We start from the raw sequence: 20055 nt of genomic DNA, 5'->3' as shown, positions 1-20055 counted from the left end.
ACTGTCATGTCATTCTCTTGTCATTCCTTTCTTTTGTCGTAAGCTTGTAATGAGTATGAACTCCTTTCAGAATGCACAATAGTGAATATTTTTTGGCTAACTCTTCAAATTCATTATCTTTCTTCCCTCTTCCTAGTCATTCTAAGGTTTTCCCTTGGGAAAACCTCTCCTGTCCCACTGCATAACCATCATGCAATTCAGGTGGGATTAACTACCACCAGCTCATATCTGATGGAACCAGGTCATGTCAGGTCCGACCCAAGATGGACGGGTCATGGTGGAGAGTTCTGACAAAATGTGGCCCACTGGAGAAGGGAATGGGAAACCACTTCAGTTTTCTTGGCTTGAGAACCCCATGAACAGTATGAAAAGGCAAAAAGAGAGGACACTGAAAGATGAACTCCCAGGTCAGTAGGTGTCCAATATGCTACTGGATATCAGTGGAGAACTAACTCCAGAAAGAATGAAGAGATGGAGCCAAAGTGAAAATAACACCCAGTTATTCTCCTGCCCTCAATCCCTCCCAGCATCAGTCTTTTCCAATGAGTCAACTCTTCACATGAGGTGGCCAAAGTATTGGAGTTTCAGCTTTAGCATCATTCCTTCCAAAGAAATCCCAGGACTGATCTCCTTTAGAATGGACTGGTTGGATCTCTTTGCAGTCCAAGGGACACTCAAGAATCTTCTCCAACACCACAGTTCAAAGGATCAATTCTTTGGCGCTCAGCTTTCTTCACAGTCCAACTCTCACATCCATACATGACAACTGGAAAAACCATAGCCTTGACTAGACGGACCTTTGTTGGCAAAGTAATGTCTCTGCTTTTCAATATGCTGTCTAGGTTGGTCATAATTGTCCTTCCAAGGAGTAAGCGTCTTTTAATTTCATGGCTGCAGTCACCATATGCAGTGATTTTGGAGGCCCCCAAAATAAAGTCTGACACTGTTTCCCCATCTATTTCCCATGAAGTGATGGGACCAGATGCCATGATCTTAGGTTTCTGAATGTTGAGCTTTAAGCTAAGTTTTTCACTCTCCTCTTTATAGTAGTGGTTAAAGTCATGAACACTAGAGCCAGAGTGTCTGAGTTTGAAAATCTGACTCCTGCACTTGCTAGCTATAGGTCTGTAAACAGTTACTCTTCCCATTATATCTACTACTGTGGGCAAGAATCCCTTAGAAGAAATGGAGTAGCCATCATAGTCAACAAAAGAGTCTGAAATGCAGTACTTGGATGGAATCTCAAAAATGACAGAATGATCTCTGTTCATTTCCAAGGTAAACCATTCAATATCACAGTAATCCAAGTCTATGCCCTGACCAGTAATGCTGAAGAAGCTGAAGTTGAACGGTTCTATGAAGACCTACAAGACCTTCTAGAACTAACACCCAAAAAAGATGTCCTTTTCAATATAGGGGACTAAAATGCAAAAGTCGGAAGTCAAGAAATACCTGGAGTAACAGGCAAATTTGGCCTTGGAGTACAGAATGAACAGGGCAAAGGCTAATAGTTTTGTGAACAGAATGCCCTAGTCATAGCAAACACCTTCTTCCAACAACACAAGAGAAGACTCTACACATGGACATCACCAGATGGTCAATACCAAAATCAGATTGATTATCTTCTTTGCAGCCAAAGATGGAGAAGCTCTAAACAGTAAGCAAAAACAAGACTGGGAGCTGACTGTGGCTCAGATCATGAACTCCTTATTGCCAAATTCAGACTTATATTGAAAAAAGTGGGGAAAACCACTAGACCATTCAGGTATGACCTAAATCAAATCCCTTACGATTATACAGTGGGAGTGACAACTAGATTCAGGGGATTAGATCTGATAGACTGAGTGCCTGAAGAACTATGGATGGACATTCGTGACATTGTACAGGAGGCAGGGATCAAGACCAAGAAAAGAAACGCAAAAAGGCAAAATGGTTGTCTGAGGAGGCCTTACAAATAGCTGAGAAAAGAAGAGAAGCTAAAGGCAAAGGAGAAAAGGAAAGATATACCTATTTGAATAGAAAGTTCCAAAGAATAGCAGGGAGAGATTAGAAAGCCTTCCTCAGTGATCAATGCAAAGAAACAGAGGAAAACAATAGAATGGGAAAGACTAGAGATCTCTTCAAGAAAATTAGAGATACCAAGGGAACATTTCATGCAAAGATGGGCTCAAGAAAGGACAGAAATGGTATGGACCTAACAGAAGCAGAAGATATTAAGAAGAGGTGGCAAGAATGCACAGAAGAACTGTACAAAAAAGATCTTCACAACCCAGATAATCACGATGGTGTGATCATTCACCTAGAGCCAGACATCCTGGAATGCAAAGTCAAGTGGGCCCAGCATCACTACGAACAAAGCTAGTGTGGTGATGGAATTCCAGTTGAGCTATTTCAAATTCTAAAAGAGGATGCTGTGAAAGTGCTGCACTCAGTATGCCAGCAAATTTGGAAAACTCAGCAGTGGCCACAGGATTGGAAAAAGGTCAGTTTTCATTCCAACCCCAAAGAAAGGCAATGCCAAAGAATGCTCAAACTACCACACAGTTGCACTCATCTCACATGCTAGTAATGCTCAAAAATTTCCAAGCCAGGCTTCAACAGTATGTGAACCATGAATTTCCAGATGTTTAAGCTGGATTTAGAAAAGGCAGAGGAACCAGAGATCAAATTGCCAGCATCCGCTGGATCATCAAAAAAGCAAGAGATTTCCAGAAAAACATCTACTTCTGTATTATTGACTATGCCAAAGCCTTTGACTGTGTGGATCACAATAAACTGTGGAAAATTCTGAAAGAGATGGGAATACCAGACCACCTTATCTGCCTCCTAAGAAATCTGTATGCAGGTCAGGAATAAACAGTTAGAACTGGACATGGAACAACAGACTAGTTCCAAACTGGGAGAGGAGTACGTCAAGGCTATATATTGTCACCCTGATTATTTAACTTATATGCAGAGTACATCATGAGAAACACTGGGCTGGATGAAGCACAAACTGGAATCAAGATTGCCAGGAGAAATATCAACAACCTCAGATATGCAGATGACACCACCCTTATGGCAGAAAGTGAAGAACTAAAGAGCCTCTTGATGATAGTGAGAGTGAAAAAGTTGGCTTGAAACTCAACATTCAGAAAACAAAGTTCATGGCATCGGGTCCCATCACTTCGTGGCAAATAGATGGGGAAACAGTGACAGACTTTATTTTGGGGGCTCCCAAATCATTGCAGATGGTGACTGCAGCCATGAAATTAAAGACACTTGCTCCTTGGAAGAAAAGTTATGACCAACCTAGACAGCATATTAAAAAGCAGAGATATTACTTTGCCAATAAAAGTTCATCTAATCAAAGCTTTAGTTTTTCCAGTAATCACGTATGGATGTGAGAAATGGATTATAAAGAAAGCTGAGCGCCGAAGAATTGATGCTTTTGAACTGTGGTGTTGGAGAAGACTCTTGAGAGTCCCATGGACAGCAAGGAGATCCAAACAGTTCATCCTAAAGGAAATCAGTCCTGAATATTCATTGGAAGGACTGATATTGAAGCTGAAACTCCAATACTTTCGCCACCTGATACGAAGAGCTGACTCATTTGAAAAGACCCTGGTGCTAGGAAAGACTGAAGGCAGTAGAAGAAGGGGTGACAGAGGATGAGATGGCTGGATGGCATCACCCACTCAATGGACATGAGTCTGAGTAAACTCTGGGATTTGGTGATGGACAGGGAGGCGTGGCGTGTTGCAGTCCATGGGGTCGCAAAGAGTCGGACACGACTGAGCGACTAAATTGACTGAACTGATATTCTTTTCCGGCTTGTTGAATTTCGGTCTGATATTTTTTCCGTAAGAATTATTCAGCAAGTTTTTTCGGTTCCGCGAATAAGAGCTTCGGCAGATTTCAGGCAGCACCGAGGGGTGGCCGGGCCGAACCCCTGATAGCTGGTCTGTTCACTAGGTCTGCAGGTGGGGTGGCGGCTGCTCAGCGTAGGCAGGTCAAGGAACGATTGTTTCGCAGACTGCTGGCCACACCTTGGTCAGGACGCTGCTTATCGTAGACAGCACGTTATACTTCCAACCCTCCGGGTCCTTCCCAGCTCGGGCCCGGCTGTACAGTTCTGCGCAGGCGCGGCAGTCGTGCGACATCCGCCACTTACGGCGGAAGCGGTTTGTGCCGGAGTTGGCGCGGTGCAGGGCTCTTAAGAACGAACGGCTTGGGCGCGGGTAATCAGCTGCCTTTCCCCTTTTCCCCACCTCTTCTAGGTTCTTGGGAGTACCGCGGAGCTGCCGGACCTGATGCGGGCGCCCGGTCGTGGACAGTCCCATCCTGCTCCTCTACAGCTCGGGGTGCTCCCGCGCCCAGGTGGGGGTGAGGGGCGGGGTCGGGACTGTGTTGGGCTCCATCCTGGCGTCTTCATCTTAAAATCTCCCGGGTAACTCACGGTTTTTCTTGTTTTCCAAGATTGGTATCCGGGGAGTGTGACTTGCAGGGTCAGCCATGGAGCCAGAGCAGATGCTGGAGGGACAGACGCAGGTACTAGGAGGCCCTGGATTTAGGGTGGCGGTGTGCAGCAAGGAAGAGTGGCTGATGCCTCTGTGACTTGTGTTTTGTTTTCTAGGTTGCAGAAAATCCCCACTCTGAATACGGTCTCACAGACAACGTCGAGGTAACTTGCCCAGTTCCTGTGCCATATCTTTGTGTCTCTTAAGAGCTGCAGAAAACTTGGGATCCATTTTTGCTAGGTTGCTTTGCACAAGGGAAAACTTTATCATCATGAACCAAATAGTGTCAAATTATGGGCAGCTTATTTTATTAGCAGCACTAATGCTTCGTGGTATGTAGACGTACATACTAGCTGAGTCCAGAGGTTGAACTTTGGTATAGAGAAAGAAACATATTACTAATGGAGATTGTCAGAATCGTTTTGCTTGGTGGCTGTTTATGTTCTGTTGGAATATTGCAGTGGAAAAACTGCACATTACAATTAGGAAACCCATTGTTTTTGTAGCAGATAGTGTGCTGGTGAAGTCAGCATTTAGTCAAGGTTGATGTCTTTGCAGAGTTCATTGGCAGGAGACATTGGAAGCTATAACACAGGTAGTAGACGCTGTTTTTGCCTTACATGGTTAAACCTGAATTTAGAGAGTATGTGTGCAAAACCTTATACAAAACGAGTATACTTTTATAGAGCTTTTTCATGCAGGTATTAAGAGGTTACTTTCTAAAAGAAGAGGTTACTTTGTAAATGAATGCTAGAACAGTTCAATTAACCAGAGCTACCCACTCCTGTGTTCTTGCCTGGAGAATCCCAGGGACGGGGAAGCCTGGTGGGCTGCCCGTCTATGGGGTCGCACAGAGTCGGACATGACTGAAGCGACTTAGCAGCAGCAGCAGCAGGTGGAATTGGTGAGGAATATAGAGAAAGTGTGTGCGTTTTATGGGGGAAAGAAAGACATAAGTAATTAAGTTTGGATAAATGAGGGCAGGAGCATTTCCAAGTACAGTAATAATAGTAATAGCTACTAGTATTAGCGCTAAGTAACTTCTGTATATTTCCCATCTTGCAAGGCTCAGAGAAGTTGACTAACTTGTCTAAGTTCACCAGGAAGAAAGTGAACTGTGTTTTAAACCTAGGCAGGCTGACATTTTTGAGGTGGGATTAAATTATATTGCTCATCTTGATCAACTCCAGAATTCCCTATCATGTGGAGTGACTTCTCTGTGCCTATAAATTGATTATTTATTGGTCTGATATCAGGGTTAAGAGAATTTGAATCTTCATGATGTAGTTTTTAATTGAGCTGTTATGCTGAATCAGATGAAGATACTCTATGCCGCTTAGTGTTTTAGTCATTTAAGAGGATTGTTTCAAGGCATCAGTGCAGTCTTTTGTTGTTGGTGCTTGTATATGGAGGCAGAGCCATGATACAGTGATACCAAATATATTTTTTCTTTTTTTTTTTTTCAAATATATTTTTTCAAACCTTCAGACCAGTTTCCATAGTACAGTGAGAAAAAAGGAAAGTGGAGTGAATGGATGGTGCTACATTATTTGGTGATTGGTTTTCTTGCTTGCATAATTTTGAAATGCCTGTTCTTTTATGAGTTCATGGTGGTAGTAAAACAATAATTTTGCTTGTTTGTTTGTGAGGTTTTACTTGGTTAAATAAAGTTAACAATCTTGTTAGTCCCTTCTTTCAATATGTTATTGTTAATTTACTTGTTTGTGATATCTCAAAGTCTGGAAATCACTGTTCTACAGCTGATGCTTTTCTCTTTAGAATTTGATTTTATTTTGATTATTGACTTACAATTTTTTTGGTGGTTGCTTTAGGACTTGTACAGAAGTTTAACTTCCCACAATTTACCTCCAAGTGGTATCATATCCTTTTATGTATGGTATAAAGACCTTACAATAGTATCCTTCCGTTATCTCTCTCCAGGCCTTTATACTGTTGTTATCACATATTATATTTCTGCATATGTTATAAACCCTGCAATTGATTGTTTTTATTTATTTTTTTTAAAGTCAATTATCCTTTTTATTTAAAAATTTTTAAATTGTTTACTTAACATTATAGTTACTTTATTGCTCTAGAAAATGTAATTTTTAAAACAATCAGATTACATAATGATAATGAGACTCTGCCCCCTCCACAATCAACTGAAATTAATGGGCTTCTCTAACTTCAGTCAGTTCAGTTAAGTCGCTCAGTCATGTCCGACTCTGCGACCCCATGAATCACAGCATGCCAGGCCTCCTTGTCCATCACCAATTCCTGGAGTTTACTCAAACTCATGTCCATCAAGTCAGTGATGCCATCCAACCATCTCATCCTCTGTCATCCCCTTCTCCTCCTGCCCCCAATCCCTCACAGGATCAGGGTCTTTTCCAATGAGTCAACTCTTCGCATGAGGTGGCCAAAGGATCGGAGTTTCAGCTTTAGCATCAGTCCTTCCAATGAACACCCAGGACTGATCTCGTTTAGAATGGACTGGTTGGATCTCCTTGCAGTCCAAGGGACTCTCAAGAGTCTTCTCCAACACCACAGTTCAAAAGCATCAATTCTTCGGCACTCAGCCTTCTTCACAGTCCAACTCTCACATCCATGGGAGATGACATGACCACTGGGAAAACCATAGCCTTGACTAGATGGACCTTTGTTGGCAAAGTAATGTCTCTGCTTTTGAATATGCTGTCTAGGTTGGTCATAATTGTCCTTCCAAGGAGTAAGCGTCTTTTAATTTCATGGCTGCAGTCACCATCTGCAGTGATTTTGGAGCCCCCAAAAATAAAGTCAGCCACTGTTTCCACTGTTTCCCCATCTATTTCCCATGAAGTGATGGGACCAGATGCCATGATCTTCGTTTTCTGAATGTTGAGCTTTAAGCCAACTTTTTCACTCTCCTCTTTCACTTTCAACAAGAGGCTCTTTAATTCTTCACTTTCTGCCGTAAGGGTGGTGTCATCTGAATATCTGAGGTTATTGATATTTTTCCCGGCAATCTTGATTCCAGTTTGTGCTTCTTCCAGCCCAGTGTTTCTTATGATGTACTCTGCATAGAAGTTAAATAAGCAGGGTGACAATATACAGCCTTGACGTTCTCCTTTTCCTATTTGGAACCAGTCTGTTGTTCCATGTCCAGTTCTAACTGTTGCTTCTTGACCTGCATATAGGTTTCTCAAGAGGCAGGTCAGGCGGTCTGGTATTCCTATCTCTTTCAGAATTTTCCACAGTTTATTGTGATCCACATAGTCAAAGGCTTTGGCATAGTCAATAAAGCAGAAATAGATGTTTTTGTGGAACTCTCTTGCTTTTTCCATGATCCAGCGGATGTTGGCAATTTGACCTCTGGTTCCTCTGCCTTTTCTAAAACCAGCTTGAACATCAGGAAGTTCATGGTTCACGTACTGCTGAAGCCTGGCTTGCAGAATTTTGAGCATTACTTTACTAGCATGTGAGATGAATAAAATTGTGCAGTAGTTTGAGCATTCTCTAACTTAGTAGATAAATATTTCAAAATTACAAAAATAGCTGGCTACAGTTGAGCTATCAAGTAAGTATCACATTTCTGTGGATCAAAAAGTTGAATAAAAAGTGATGTTACTGATAAGTCACTGAGTGTATTTGAGAAATCCAGGTTACATACACAGAAGAATATTGGTTACAAAAACCATTACATTACTCAGTGTTAACATTTTGCAGTGCTTTAAACAGCAGTAATAAAGATCAGAATGAATTTTATAAAGAAATTGATGGAAGCTCAACAAATGTATTAAATATACAACTCAATCACAGTTGGATTGTACATCCAATTCCCCCAAACTTATCTCTGCATTGCAAAATAGAAATGTACACTGTTTACCTCTTAATCCTCCTCTGGCCCTATTCCCAATCAATAATCTTACCTATAAACCTTCCTATTAATGGCAACCCACTCCAGTATTCTTGCCTGGAAAATCCCATGGACGGAGGAGCCTGGTGGGCTACAGTCCACGGGGTCGCAAAGAGTCGGACACGACTGAGTGACTTCACTAATTAAATCTTTTAAATCAGATTTGATCAGCAAGTATACATAATCTTCTTATCTCTTCTTGCTATTCTTTGGAACTCTGCATTCGGATGCTTATATCTTTCCTTTCCTCCTTTGCTTTTTGCTTCTCTTCTTTTCATAGCTATTTGTAAGGCCTCCTCAGACAGCCATTTTGCTTTTTTGCATTTCTTTTCCATGGCGATGGTCTTGATCCCTGTCTCCTGCACAGTGTCATGAACCTCCATTCATAGTTCATCAGGCACTCTATTAGATCTAGTCCCTTAAATCTATTTCTCACTTGCACTGTATAATCATAAGGAATTTGATTTAGGTCATACCTGAATGGTCTAGTGGTTTTCCCTACTTTCTTCAATTTAAGTCTGAATTTGGCAATAAGGAGTTCATGATCTGAGCCACAGTCAGCTCCTGGTCTTGTTTTTGTTGACTGTATAGAGCTTCTCCATCTTTGGCTGCAAAGAATATAATCAGTCTGATTTCTGTGTTGACCATCTGGTGATGTCCATGTGTAGAGTCTTCTCGTGTTGTTGGAAGAGAGTGTTTGCTAAGACTAGTGCGTTCTCTTGGCAAAACTCTATTAGTCTTTGCCCTGCTTCATTCCGCATTCCAAGGCCAAATTTGCCTGTTACCCCCGGTGTTTCTTAACTTCCTACTTTTGCATTCCAGTCCCCTATAATGAAAAGGACATCTTTTTTGGGTGTTAGTTCTAGAAGGTCTTGTAGGTCTTCATAGAACCATTCAACTTCAGCTTCTTCAGCGTTACTGGTTGGGGCATAGACTTGGATTACTGTGATATTGAATAGTTTGACTTGGAAACGAACAGAGATCATTCTGTCGTTTTTGAGATTGCATCCAAGTACTGCATTTTGGACTCTCTTGTTGACCATGATGGCTACTCCATTTCTTCTGAGGGATTCGTGCCCGCAGTAGTAGATATAATGGTCATCTGAGTTAAATTCACCCATTCCAGTCCATTTTAGTTCGCTGATTCCTAGAATAACAACGTTCACTCTTGCCACCTCCTGTTTGACCACTTTCAATTTGCCTTGATTCATGGACCTGACATTCCAGGTTCCTATGCAATATTGCTTTTCACAGCATCGGACCTTGCTTCTGTCACCGGTCACATCCACAACTGGGTTTTGTTTTTGCTTTGGCTCCATCTCTTCATTCTTTCTGGAGTTGTTTCTCCACTGATCTCCAGTAGCATATTGGGCACCTACCGACCTGGGGAGTTCCTCTTTTAGTATCCTATCATTTCGCCTTTTCTTGGAGTTCTCAAGGCAAGAATACTGAAGTGGTTTGCTATTCCCTTCTCCAGTGGACCACATTCTGTCAGACCTCTTCACCATGACCCACCCGTCTTGGGTGGCCCCACATTGCAGCCATGAAATTAAAAGACGCTTACTCCTTGGAAGGAAAGTTATGACCAACCTAGATAGCATATTCAAAAGCAGAGACATTACTTTGCCAACAAAGGTCCGTCTAGTCAAGGCTATGCTTTTTCCAGTAGTCATGTATGGATGTGAGAGTTGGACTGTGAAGAAAGCTGAGCACTGAAGAATTGATGCTTTTGAACTGTGTGTTGGAGAAGACTCTCGAGAGTCCCTTGGACTGCAAGGAGATCCAACCAGTCCATTCTAAAGGAGATCAGCCCTGGGATTTCTTTGGAAGGAATGATGCTAAAGCTGAAACTCCAGTACTTCGGCCACCTCATGTGAAGAGTTGACTCATTGGAAAAGACTCTGATGCTGGGATGGATTGAGGGCAGGAGGAGAAGGGGACGACAGAGGATGTGATGGCTGGATGGCATCACTGACTCGATGGACGTGAGTTTGCGTGAACTCCAGGAGTTGGTGATGGACAGAGGCCTGGCGTGCTGCAATTCATGGGGTCGCAGAGTCGACGTGACTGAACTGTACTGATACATAATCTCCATTATTATTTTAGAACAGATACCAAGTTCAGTCATATGCTAAATCTTCAGTTACATGCCTTTCAAAAGGCATCTGCACTGCTGTAATTGTGAAAATTTAGGCCTAGGAAACTGAGAAAACTCTTAGTCAAGAATCTGATCTAAGTAATTGTGTAAACTACTAAAACCTGTGTGTGCACATTCTTTAAAAGAAGGATTTTGTATTTGAGAAATGTTACTCAATGGGTCTCTGAAAGGAAAACTGTCTTGATTACTGCTCTGTAATGTAAAATGCTAGGTGACCACAGGTATTTACCCAGTTGGCTAACAAACAAGCTTATCCTGGGACCTTTTAAAAAAAATGTTAAAAGCCACAGAGTAATTATGAAAATAAAAATTTGGAGAATCATAGCATAAGATACATATAGAATTCCTAATATAGTGATACATCCAAAATAAATCTGTCCTAACCAAGCAGCACTTGGTTGGTTCAGAAAAAAATTGAAATTAAACATAGTGGGAAGTGTTTTTTTTAAATCACTCAAAATTACTGAATGGCAAAAGAATACTGTCTCAAAATATGCTGAATTTACATGTTAATATAACCGTAATCAACTCATGCCAGATACAAATTAAGGTTACTGATTAGATGAAAACAATTTTTAGAGCTATTTTTACAAGAGAAATAGAGGTACTTCATGATTAAGGCACACTAGTCTAAAGAATTTTTGATACATTTGTCACAAGATTTAAACTTACTTAACCATTAACAACATGTTACAATAAAGTTCCTCAGTGTTTAAAAGTTTGATTTAGCATGCTGGGGAAAGGATTATTATTCTTTTGAGATGCATTTATGTAAATTGCATTGAGGTCAGTTTTACACCTGGAATTAACCATCTCTAACAGAAGTACCAGGAGAAGGAAATGGCAACCCACTCCAGTACTCTTGCCTGGAAAATCCCATGGACGGAGGAGCCTGGTAGGCTGTAGTCTTTGGGTCGCTAAGAGTCAGGCACGACTGAGCGACTTCACTTTGACTTTTCACTTTCGAGCATTGGAGAAGGAAATGGCAACCCACTCTATTGTTCTTGCTTGGAGAATCCCAGGGACAGAGGTGCCTAATGGGTTGCTGTCTATGGGGTCGCACAGAGTCAGACACGACGGAAGCCACTTAGCAGCAGCAACAGAAGTACCAGCTGCTAATAATACTCATTTATATTACATATAACTTAGCTTGATGGTAAACTATGCAAGTGTTAGTGCAATGCTCTGAAGACAAAGTCTTCTCACAAACAGTGGGCAAGCAGGTTTCATTATTATATATTCAACAACAGCCCTCAATTTGTTAACATCCTCTATGATATGGATTTCTTTGAGAGCGGTTTTGAAGAATCTATAGTATATAAAAAGCTGGAGCAGACTTTCTTGGCCACTAAAAAAGCATAAAAACTGTAGCAGACATCAAGATTATTTAATGACAAGCAATAAATTTCAGAATATTCTGTTGATTAGTGCTTAATTTATGGACGAGAGGTCTCTAGAGATAAACTATTTGAACCCTTTGCACTAAGTGCCTTTTTCCAGTATGTGGCAGCATGAAGCCAAGAAAATAACAAGACTGCGAGAATATTAATTGTAACTGGAGGAGTTGACAAAGATGAGTGAATACAACAGGTAGCGCCAGCAGTCCCCTAACAAAGCTCAGGCCAGGAATGCTCTGCTTAACTGGAAGCGAAGTCATCTTTTGTGCAGCCTCAGAGCACTGGTCAGAGCACTTGCCAGCAAAGCACGTTGGTAACAGCGTGCCGCTTCATGCAACCCATCAAGAGGCAGAGCAAAGAAACAGAACAGTAAAGTGAACAAGCCAGAAAGCCACATTGTTGTCTTCTGTTCACTGGCTGTCAAGACTTGCACCGTGCCCATCCCTGGGGGGCCGTTCGTGGAATGTATGCACTATGGGGGTCCCTCACATGTGTCTGGGAGGCTGTCCGGCACCAGCAAGATTTCCAGAAAGACCAGAGCAAAGGGCGGAGCTACAGAAAGAGGCCCAGCAGGGTCAACCTAATGCCACCTGCTCCAGGTGATTGCGGAGCCCGGAAGTGTTCCCTTCACTTCTGTCTAATTATCTCTTTAAAAGAGATTTAAACATTAAGAGGAAGGAGTCACGTTTATCCATATAGTTATTATTTCTGGGTTCTCCAGCCTTTTGTGTAGATCCAGCTTCCCATCTGGCATTACTTCCCACCCTCCTGGAGGGCTTTCTTTAGTGTTTCTTGTAGTGGAGGTCTGCTGGTAAGGAATTCTTTAAGGTTCTGAATATCTAAAAAGGTATAATTATTTTCCCCTTGTTTTGAGGTATATTTGCTGAGTGTAAATATGCTTTACTGTCTTCTGGCTGATGTTGTTTCTGATGAAAAGTGTTCTATCACTACTCTCTTTGCTCCTCCATATTTAAATGCCTTCTCTTTGTGCTTTTAAGATTTTATTACTAGTTTTAGATAACTTGATTTTGATGTGTCTTGGCATAGTTTTTTGTTTGTTTTAATGTTTCTTGTGCTTAGGATTGAGTTTCTTGGATCTTTGCATTGAGAGTTTTAATGATATTTGAAAATTCAGACATTTTTTCAAATATTTTCAAGTCTTTTGTTAGCTTAATTTATTCACTTTCCTCTGTTTTCTTTAACATGTAGAATATATGATAATAACTAGCCTAATGGCATTGCCAGTGCTATCTGTATTGTTTCTGAGTCTGTTTCTGTGAATTGGTTTTTCTCTTCATCATGGGTGGTTTTTTCCTGCTTCTTGGTCTGTCTGGTAATTTCTACTGAAGGCTTTGCTCTGTGCACTTTGTTGGGTGCTGGTGCATTTGTTTTGGCATTTCTTCAAACCTTGAGTTTTGTTCTGGGACATGGTCAAGTTATTTGGGAACATTTTGATCCTTTTGAACTTTGCCTTTAAGCTTTTTTAGATGGGACCAGATTAGCCTTTGGCAACCCACTCGTTTTCTTGCCTGGAGAATTCCATGGACAGAAGAACCTACACTCCATGGAATCGCAAAGAGTCGGACAGGACTGAGTGACTAACCCACTAGCCTTTAGTTCATGCTTCATTTCTTCCTTGTGTATTCTGCCCCATGCTTTATGTATTACGAGGTTTTCATTCTAGGTCATAGGACCATGAACTACTCCTGGCCTGTGGAGCTCTGGGGATTGTGCCATGTGCTTCTTCCAAGTGACTTTTTCTTCTGGCCTTGCGTAGTTCTCTCACACTCATGCTCCGACTAGTATGCACCTGAGAAGTGGGGACGATCTCCGTCTCTTTCTGATCAACTCCCTTCCGTGAAACTGTCCTCTTAGCACTCTGCGATTTCTAGTTCCCTTGGTGTCTCTGACTTTTCAACTCTGTCTTCTCAATTTAGGGAGACTGCAGGGCTCTGCTTGGTTCCTTCTTCCTGGGTATCATTGTAAGTTCTCTAGGCGGGATGCAATAAGCGTGGCAATCATAGGATTCACCTTACTTTTTCCCATTTTTGTGGTCACTGTTCTACACTCTTAGAAGCTTAATCTGTTTATGAGTATGTGTGTTAGTTTGGCTATACATTTGACCCTTGAACAGCACAGGTTTGAACTGCGTGGGTCCACTTAAATGTGGATTTTTTTCCCAGTAGTAAATACTGTAGAGTACTGCATGATTTCCAGTTGGTTGAACCCAAGGATGTAGAACTGTAGATACAGAACCACAGATATGGAGGAGCCAATTGTAAGTTATAGGTGGCCCAAACCTTCATGTTGTTCAGGGGTCAACTGTAAGTTTTTTAGATTAATTTAGGATTTTGACGTTACTAAAATTAAACATTACAGTACATAGTAAGTATTTAGTGAATGTTTAAATGATATAAATGAGAGAACTTGTCAAGGACCTTATTTTTGGATCTTATTAGAGTTTCTTACGTATTGCTGTTTTTTGTTGAGATATTGGGATGTCATGTAAATGACTAGTTTTTATCATATATTTGTTGAAATTTACTGATGAACAAGAAGTTTCTTAATTCATGGGCAAATAGCTATTCCATTCATTAGCATATATAATTATTTTTATTAAGTCCAAAAATTAGACTGAAAGATCATAAACAAAACTAGACAAGTTATCTGATAGTTCTGGCAAATGTTTTGAAAAGCATGGTATGTATGTTATATGCTTAAAGTTTTTTCCCAGTTTTTACAAAATAAAAAATTTTCTTTAAAAAAATTAAGTATAGAAAAATTGTTTTTATAATTATTGACTAATTTATATCCATTCTGGTATGATTGGAACAACAGTTCTTTAAATAAAAGTGCTCTTAATAGTGTTTTGACTTTTGAGATAGCTACTTATTTCTAAACTTCTGAAATGGTAGATTTTCAGAAGGCACAGCTTTTTAGTAAAGCAGTTTTTGATACTCTGGATATCAGATGAATCTATATGAAAGGCCTGAATTTTCTCATGGGGATTCTTAGGTGAAGGAAGTATAAGTCATCATTTTCTAAACATTATTTAAATATCACAGTAATGATCTTTCCCATATTAGTTATTTCTTCTGTTTTTTGGTTATTTTTACTTAATATTTTTTCTTAAATTTACTTTAAAAAATCAGATGCATTTATTTTAAGAAGAAACATAAATGGAAAAGCATTCTCATTGTGGTAGAGGTAACTATAAAAATGAAAACAGGGAATACAAAAGAGACTACAAAACAGAGGTAATATATTTTAGCTAGACTCTGTTGCCTGTTCCCTGTCTTAAGAAGGGAGGCTAAAAAAAAAAAAAAAAAAAAGAAGGGAGGCTAGCAAGTGTTACAGAAGTGTTAGAGACATGTTAGGATCAAACTGAGACTTTGTCCTTGATACTATCTGTGATGAAAAAATTGAAACAGAACTAGTTTTCTCACTGTGATTCAGTGCTACTTAGTGTCATGTCCAGATTTTTTTGAAGCACACTGTAAAAAGGTATTCTCAAAGAAAAAGTACTTATTTTTGCTCCTAAAAAAGGCAGAGAAAGTAAGTGTAGCATCTGGAGATAGGACATTAAAAGGCTGAGATATTATGGTGCCTTCAGAAAAATTCTTGAATGACATTTAGAAATGAGTCTGATTTTATTTTGGCAGAGAGATTTGCAGTTTTAATATTTATGCTTTTTTTTTCGAATTCTCTAGAGGATAGTAGAAAATGAGAAAATTAATGCAGAAAAGTCATCAAAACAGAAAGTGGATCTCCAGTCTTTGCCAACTCGTGCCTATCTGGATCAGACAGTTGTGCCTATCTTATTACAAGGACTTGCTGTACTTGCAAAGGAAAGGTAAGATAATAGTGTCTGTCTGCAAATGGGCTTACCAGAGAAAGCAAGATAAAACTTCCCTGGTTGAAATATCATTAATTATGTGTAGTTATTTTTTTTACTGTATAAGAAACTTATAGATACTAAAGATTTTTTAAAAAGAAGTCAGACATAACCTCAGTTCAGACATTTTCTTTTTCTACTAGTCTTAGATCCTATGTACATATTTGTAATCATGTATACATGTAATTTTATATCTCGTTTTTGAACATTTAGGTCCAATTTCCTTTATTGTTGTTGGTCACCAGGTAGTTTATCTGCTTTCATTTCCTTTTGTTTTTGTTTAATTATTTCCTTATGATAAACACCCAAGAGTTGGTTTACTATTTCAAATGACATGACTATTTTTATGGTGTTTGACCCATAATAATATATTTCCATCAAAAAGTTTATACTTGAGATTCTTCCAGTGTCATCATAGCCTTAGCTACACGTGTGTTATAAACTTTTTTTACCAAGTTGTTTTAATTTACATTTTTTTGTTAGCAAGATTACAATTTTTTCTCTGTTCTGTACATGTTTTTTCCCTAGTAAGTCTACCTAAATTATTTTTGTATAAGTAAATCAATAAGAAATTTTTTTGTGTGAGTTAATATTAGTCAATATTTACTGGGTATAACTGGCTTCCAGGTGGCACAGTGGTAAAGAACCTTCCCTCCAATGTAGGAGAAATGGGATTGTGGGTTTAATCCCTGGATGGGGAAGATTCCCTGGAGAAGGAAATGGCAACCCACTCCAGTATTCTTGCTTGGATATTTTTCACAAAAAGACTAATAATGAACACTGTAAAAGAAGGCCAGTATATTGGAAATTCTAAATATTACTTTAAATTCTAGAAGAATAAAATTTGAAAAAGTTTTAAAGTAATATTCTATTAATAAATGCAAGTTTTTGCATTTATTGTAAGGCATTTTAGCAAAATAATCCATCAGATTATTATGTAACAAGTATTGTCTCTGTCTGCTGCTGCTGCTAAGTCGCTTCAGTCGTGTCTGACTCTGTGTGACTCCATAGACAGCAGCCGACCAGGCTTTTCTGTCCCTGGAATTCTCCAGGCAGGAGCACTGGAGTGGGTTGCCATTTCGTTCTCCAATGCATGAAACTGAAAAGTGAAAGTGAAGTTGCTCAGTCGTGTCTGACTCCTAGTGACTCCATGGACTGCAGCCTACCAGGCTCCTCCATCCATGGGATTTTCCAGGCAAGAGTACTGGAGTGGGGTGCCATTGCCTTCTCCTGTCTCTGTCTAGTTAGTTCAAAAGGCTATTTAAAGTGCTAAGAGAATGTTTAGAGATTATTGTAAATCAGTTTTAAATATGCTTTTTTATAGTAGAGTTTAAAATAGATGTTCCCCCAACTTTTCATTTTTGGACCTGTTTTATCAGCAAAAAGAACATATGTAAAGGTGATAAATGTGAAATAACATTTTATTAAAAATTTTTTCCAGTTTTATTGAGAAAAATATAGACATACATCACTGTTTAAAGTATATAGCATGGTGGTTTACCACATAGGTTTAGTTAATATCCATTATCTCATATATAGATACAGTGGGAAAAAAAAGGAAACATCTTTTTGTTAGGAGAACTCTTAGGATCTACTCTTTTAACAACTTTCTTGTATATCATATAGCAGTGTCAGCTATGGTCAAGTTGCACATTACATCCCTTGTATTTATAATTGGAGTATTGTACCTTTTGACCGCCTTCTTCCAGCTCCCCGTCCTCCCCGCTGCTTAATTTTAAAATACGTTTAAGGGACTTCCTGGCAATCCAGTGGGTTAAGACTGTGCTTCTACTGCAGGGGCACAGGTTCAATGCCTAGTCAAGGAATCAAGATCTTGTATCCCATATGGTGCAGCCAAAAAAAAAGAAAAGATTTTATGGAACAATACATTTAACACATCTAGAATGTAAATTTCTAAAATGTGGATTTCTTTTCCCTTACAGACCACCAAATCCCATTGAATTTCTAGCATCATATCTTTTAAAAAACAAGGCACAGTTTGAAGATCGAAACTGACTTATTGGGAAGAACAGAAAAATTTGGTTTCTACTGTAGATTTACATGATTAAGAGGCAGCTTTAATTGCCATGATTCCCCCCTCCCCCCCTTTTTGGAAGAATAAGAACCTTCAGGACAACAGAACTTACTTCGGAGTTGCAGAAGACATCATTTCCCTTATTGATTTAATCACAACTTATTTAATAAATGTGTTCCATGCAATTTTTTTTCAGATTGTCTTTAACTTTGTTTTTAAAGTGACCTTCAAAATAAACTGTTGAAACATCATTATTTTACAGTAGTTTTTGTTCTATGTGGTAAATATTTTATGCGGTTCAATTGTTTTCATGTATTATTTACTCCCATGAGTCTTAGCATGTTGCCTAGTTTTACAGCAGTGTGAAAATACACCATAGTCAATTAGAATATAAAAAACTCTCAGCCAGTTTTTCTAGTGTTGTTTCTGGATCTCTGAGAGACTAGGATTTGGGCATCTTCAATTTTTAACAAATGTCATTGCTGATTCTAACGCACGATAAATTTGGAGTGCTGTTATAAGTACTGCAGAGGTTGTACAATATCCTTCGGTGCTATCAACCTTTATGGTATTAATAGTAGATATCATTTATTATAGTTCTACTATGTGTTAGGGGCAGAATTATTTTATTTAAATTATCTCTAATGTAGCAACTCTGCAAAGTAGATCTTGTTATTCCGATTTTGCAGATGAAACTGATTGGGAGAGGTTAAGTGACTTGCTCAAGGCCACACAGCTGGTAAGTGTTTGGGCATTGAGACCCAGTTCTACCAATGTGTTGCTGATAGCTAAGTGAGAGGTTCTTGGGCTAGTTAATATACTGCTGCTTTTTGCAATTAAAAAACACCAGCTAGTCCTTTTTTTGTTTTCCAGGTCTGCTCACTTTGTCCTGTATGAAGAAATTGAGGTAATGCACTAGCTCAGAAAAGAGAAAATTGTCTGCAGAGAGCCAGGCAGGAAAAACATTCACTAGAACAGTGGTTTCTCAACTGGGAGTGATTTCGCACCCGTCTCCCTCCTTTCCCAAGGGACATTAGGGGATATCCAGAATCATTTTGGTGTCATAACTGGAGTAAGGTGAGATTCTACTGGCATCTAGTGGATAATTGCCAGGAACACTGCTAAATAATCTTAATGCACAGACAGACTGGGTGTCCCACACATTCCCCAAATCATCCAGCTCAAAATGTCAGTAGTGCTAAGGTTGAGAAACTCTGGAAGCATGTTAGAGACATGTCTCCAAGCTAAACATGTGAAGGCAGAGTTAGAAATGTAATGCTGACGTGGTATGTCTTTAATACAGCAAAAACTTTAAAGTTCTCTTTAATATAGCAAAAAAGGAGTGACACTTGGGGAGGTGATATGGTTTTGATGTATCTATGTAGGTTGATAGGTTTAATGGGAAAAACCTGGAAATACTGGACTCATACACTGCTTATAGTTTTTGCAAGTATTAATTTAAATTTATTTTGGTGATTTGATTAATATGCCTTTTAAAATTTGAGTAAGTACTAATTCAGACCTCCCTGGTGGCGCAGGCAGTAAAGCGTCTGTCTACAATTCGGGAGACCCGAGTTCGATCCCTGGGTTGGGAAGATCCCCTGGAGAAGGAAATGGCAATCCACTCCAGGACTGTTGCCTGGAAAATCTCATGGACAGAGGAGCCTGGTAGGCTACAGTCCACGGGGTCACAGAGTCGGACACGACTGAGCAACTTCACTATATTCCCTATAAGTACTAATTGGGTAGTCTTTTATTAAAGCATAAATAGTTTCAACAGTCCATCCGCGATTCACATCAGAGCCACTTGTGAAATTTTTCATATATAAATATATATAAAATATATTAAAAGTATAAATAGAAATTATATCTGTTATCTCTCTGGATGCTTGGACCCTGGAGAGCCTGATGCAACTGGGATAGAGCCTGGCTTCTCAATTTGAGAGAAACTCTAAGGCATTCTCATACCACCTTTGGTTAGCGACTACTTAGAAGTAATTTAGTACTCTGGCTAGCACTGCATTACTTTTAGTGTTCTACTAAGTTATCTTCAAGATAGGGCTTAAATTATTCAGTCTTAAAGTTGATACCTTTTTCAGTAAGGGCTGAGAATAGGCGTGTCTTGCTGGCAGTGCACATCCTACTTAGCGCTTTCCATATGCCAAGCACCATTCTA

The 20055-nt window shown here is 39.5% G+C and overlaps 1 protein-coding gene and 1 pseudogene across 3 annotated transcripts; one reads left to right on the top strand and one right to left on the bottom strand.

The window, feature by feature from the left end:
- The first annotated feature begins 3739 nt into the window (after positions 1–3739).
- On the top strand, positions 3740–18133 carry DPY30 (dpy-30 histone methyltransferase complex regulatory subunit). Of its 3 annotated transcripts, XM_040224595.1 has the most exons (6): positions 3740–3842; positions 4260–4359; positions 4459–4530; positions 4616–4663; positions 15660–15802; positions 17788–18133. In XM_040224595.1, the coding sequence occupies exons 3-6, from the start codon at positions 4495–4497 to the stop codon at positions 17858–17860; spliced, it is 300 nt and encodes a 99-aa protein (XP_040080529.1). In that variant the 5' UTR covers positions 3740–3842; positions 4260–4359; positions 4459–4494; the 3' UTR covers positions 17861–18133. The 3 variants fall into 3 exon arrangements, with proteins under 3 accessions (XP_040080529.1, XP_040080528.1, XP_040080527.1); XM_040224594.1 differs by lacking the exon at positions 3740–3842 and having other exon boundaries at positions 4124–4359; XM_040224593.1 differs by lacking the exons at positions 3740–3842; positions 4260–4359 and adding an exon at positions 4125–4220.
- On the bottom strand, positions 11634–13741 carry LOC120851777 (annotated as a pseudogene).
- Positions 18134–20055: the final 1922 nt, after the last annotated feature.

Source organism: Oryx dammah, unplaced genomic scaffold (assembly GCF_014754425.2).
Source record: "Oryx dammah isolate SB20612 unplaced genomic scaffold, SCBI_Odam_1.1 HiC_scaffold_25, whole genome shotgun sequence".
Lineage (NCBI taxonomy): Eukaryota > Metazoa > Chordata > Mammalia > Artiodactyla > Bovidae > Oryx > Oryx dammah.
Note: the sequence above shows the minus strand (reverse complement) of the source record. Positions and strands in the feature narration are given on the sequence as shown.

Excerpts from the sequence above, each read along its gene's own strand:
- DPY30 (XM_040224595.1), top strand. The coding sequence starts at position 4,495 with ATGGAGCCAGAGCAGATGCTGGAGGGACAGACGCAG. Across the intron at positions 4,664-15,659 it reads GTCTCACAGACAACGTCGAG|AGGATAGTAGAAAATGAGAA; the intron begins GTAACTTGCCCA and ends CGAATTCTCTAG. Across the intron at positions 15,803-17,787 it reads GCTGTACTTGCAAAGGAAAG|ACCACCAAATCCCATTGAAT; the intron begins GTAAGATAATAG and ends TTTCCCTTACAG.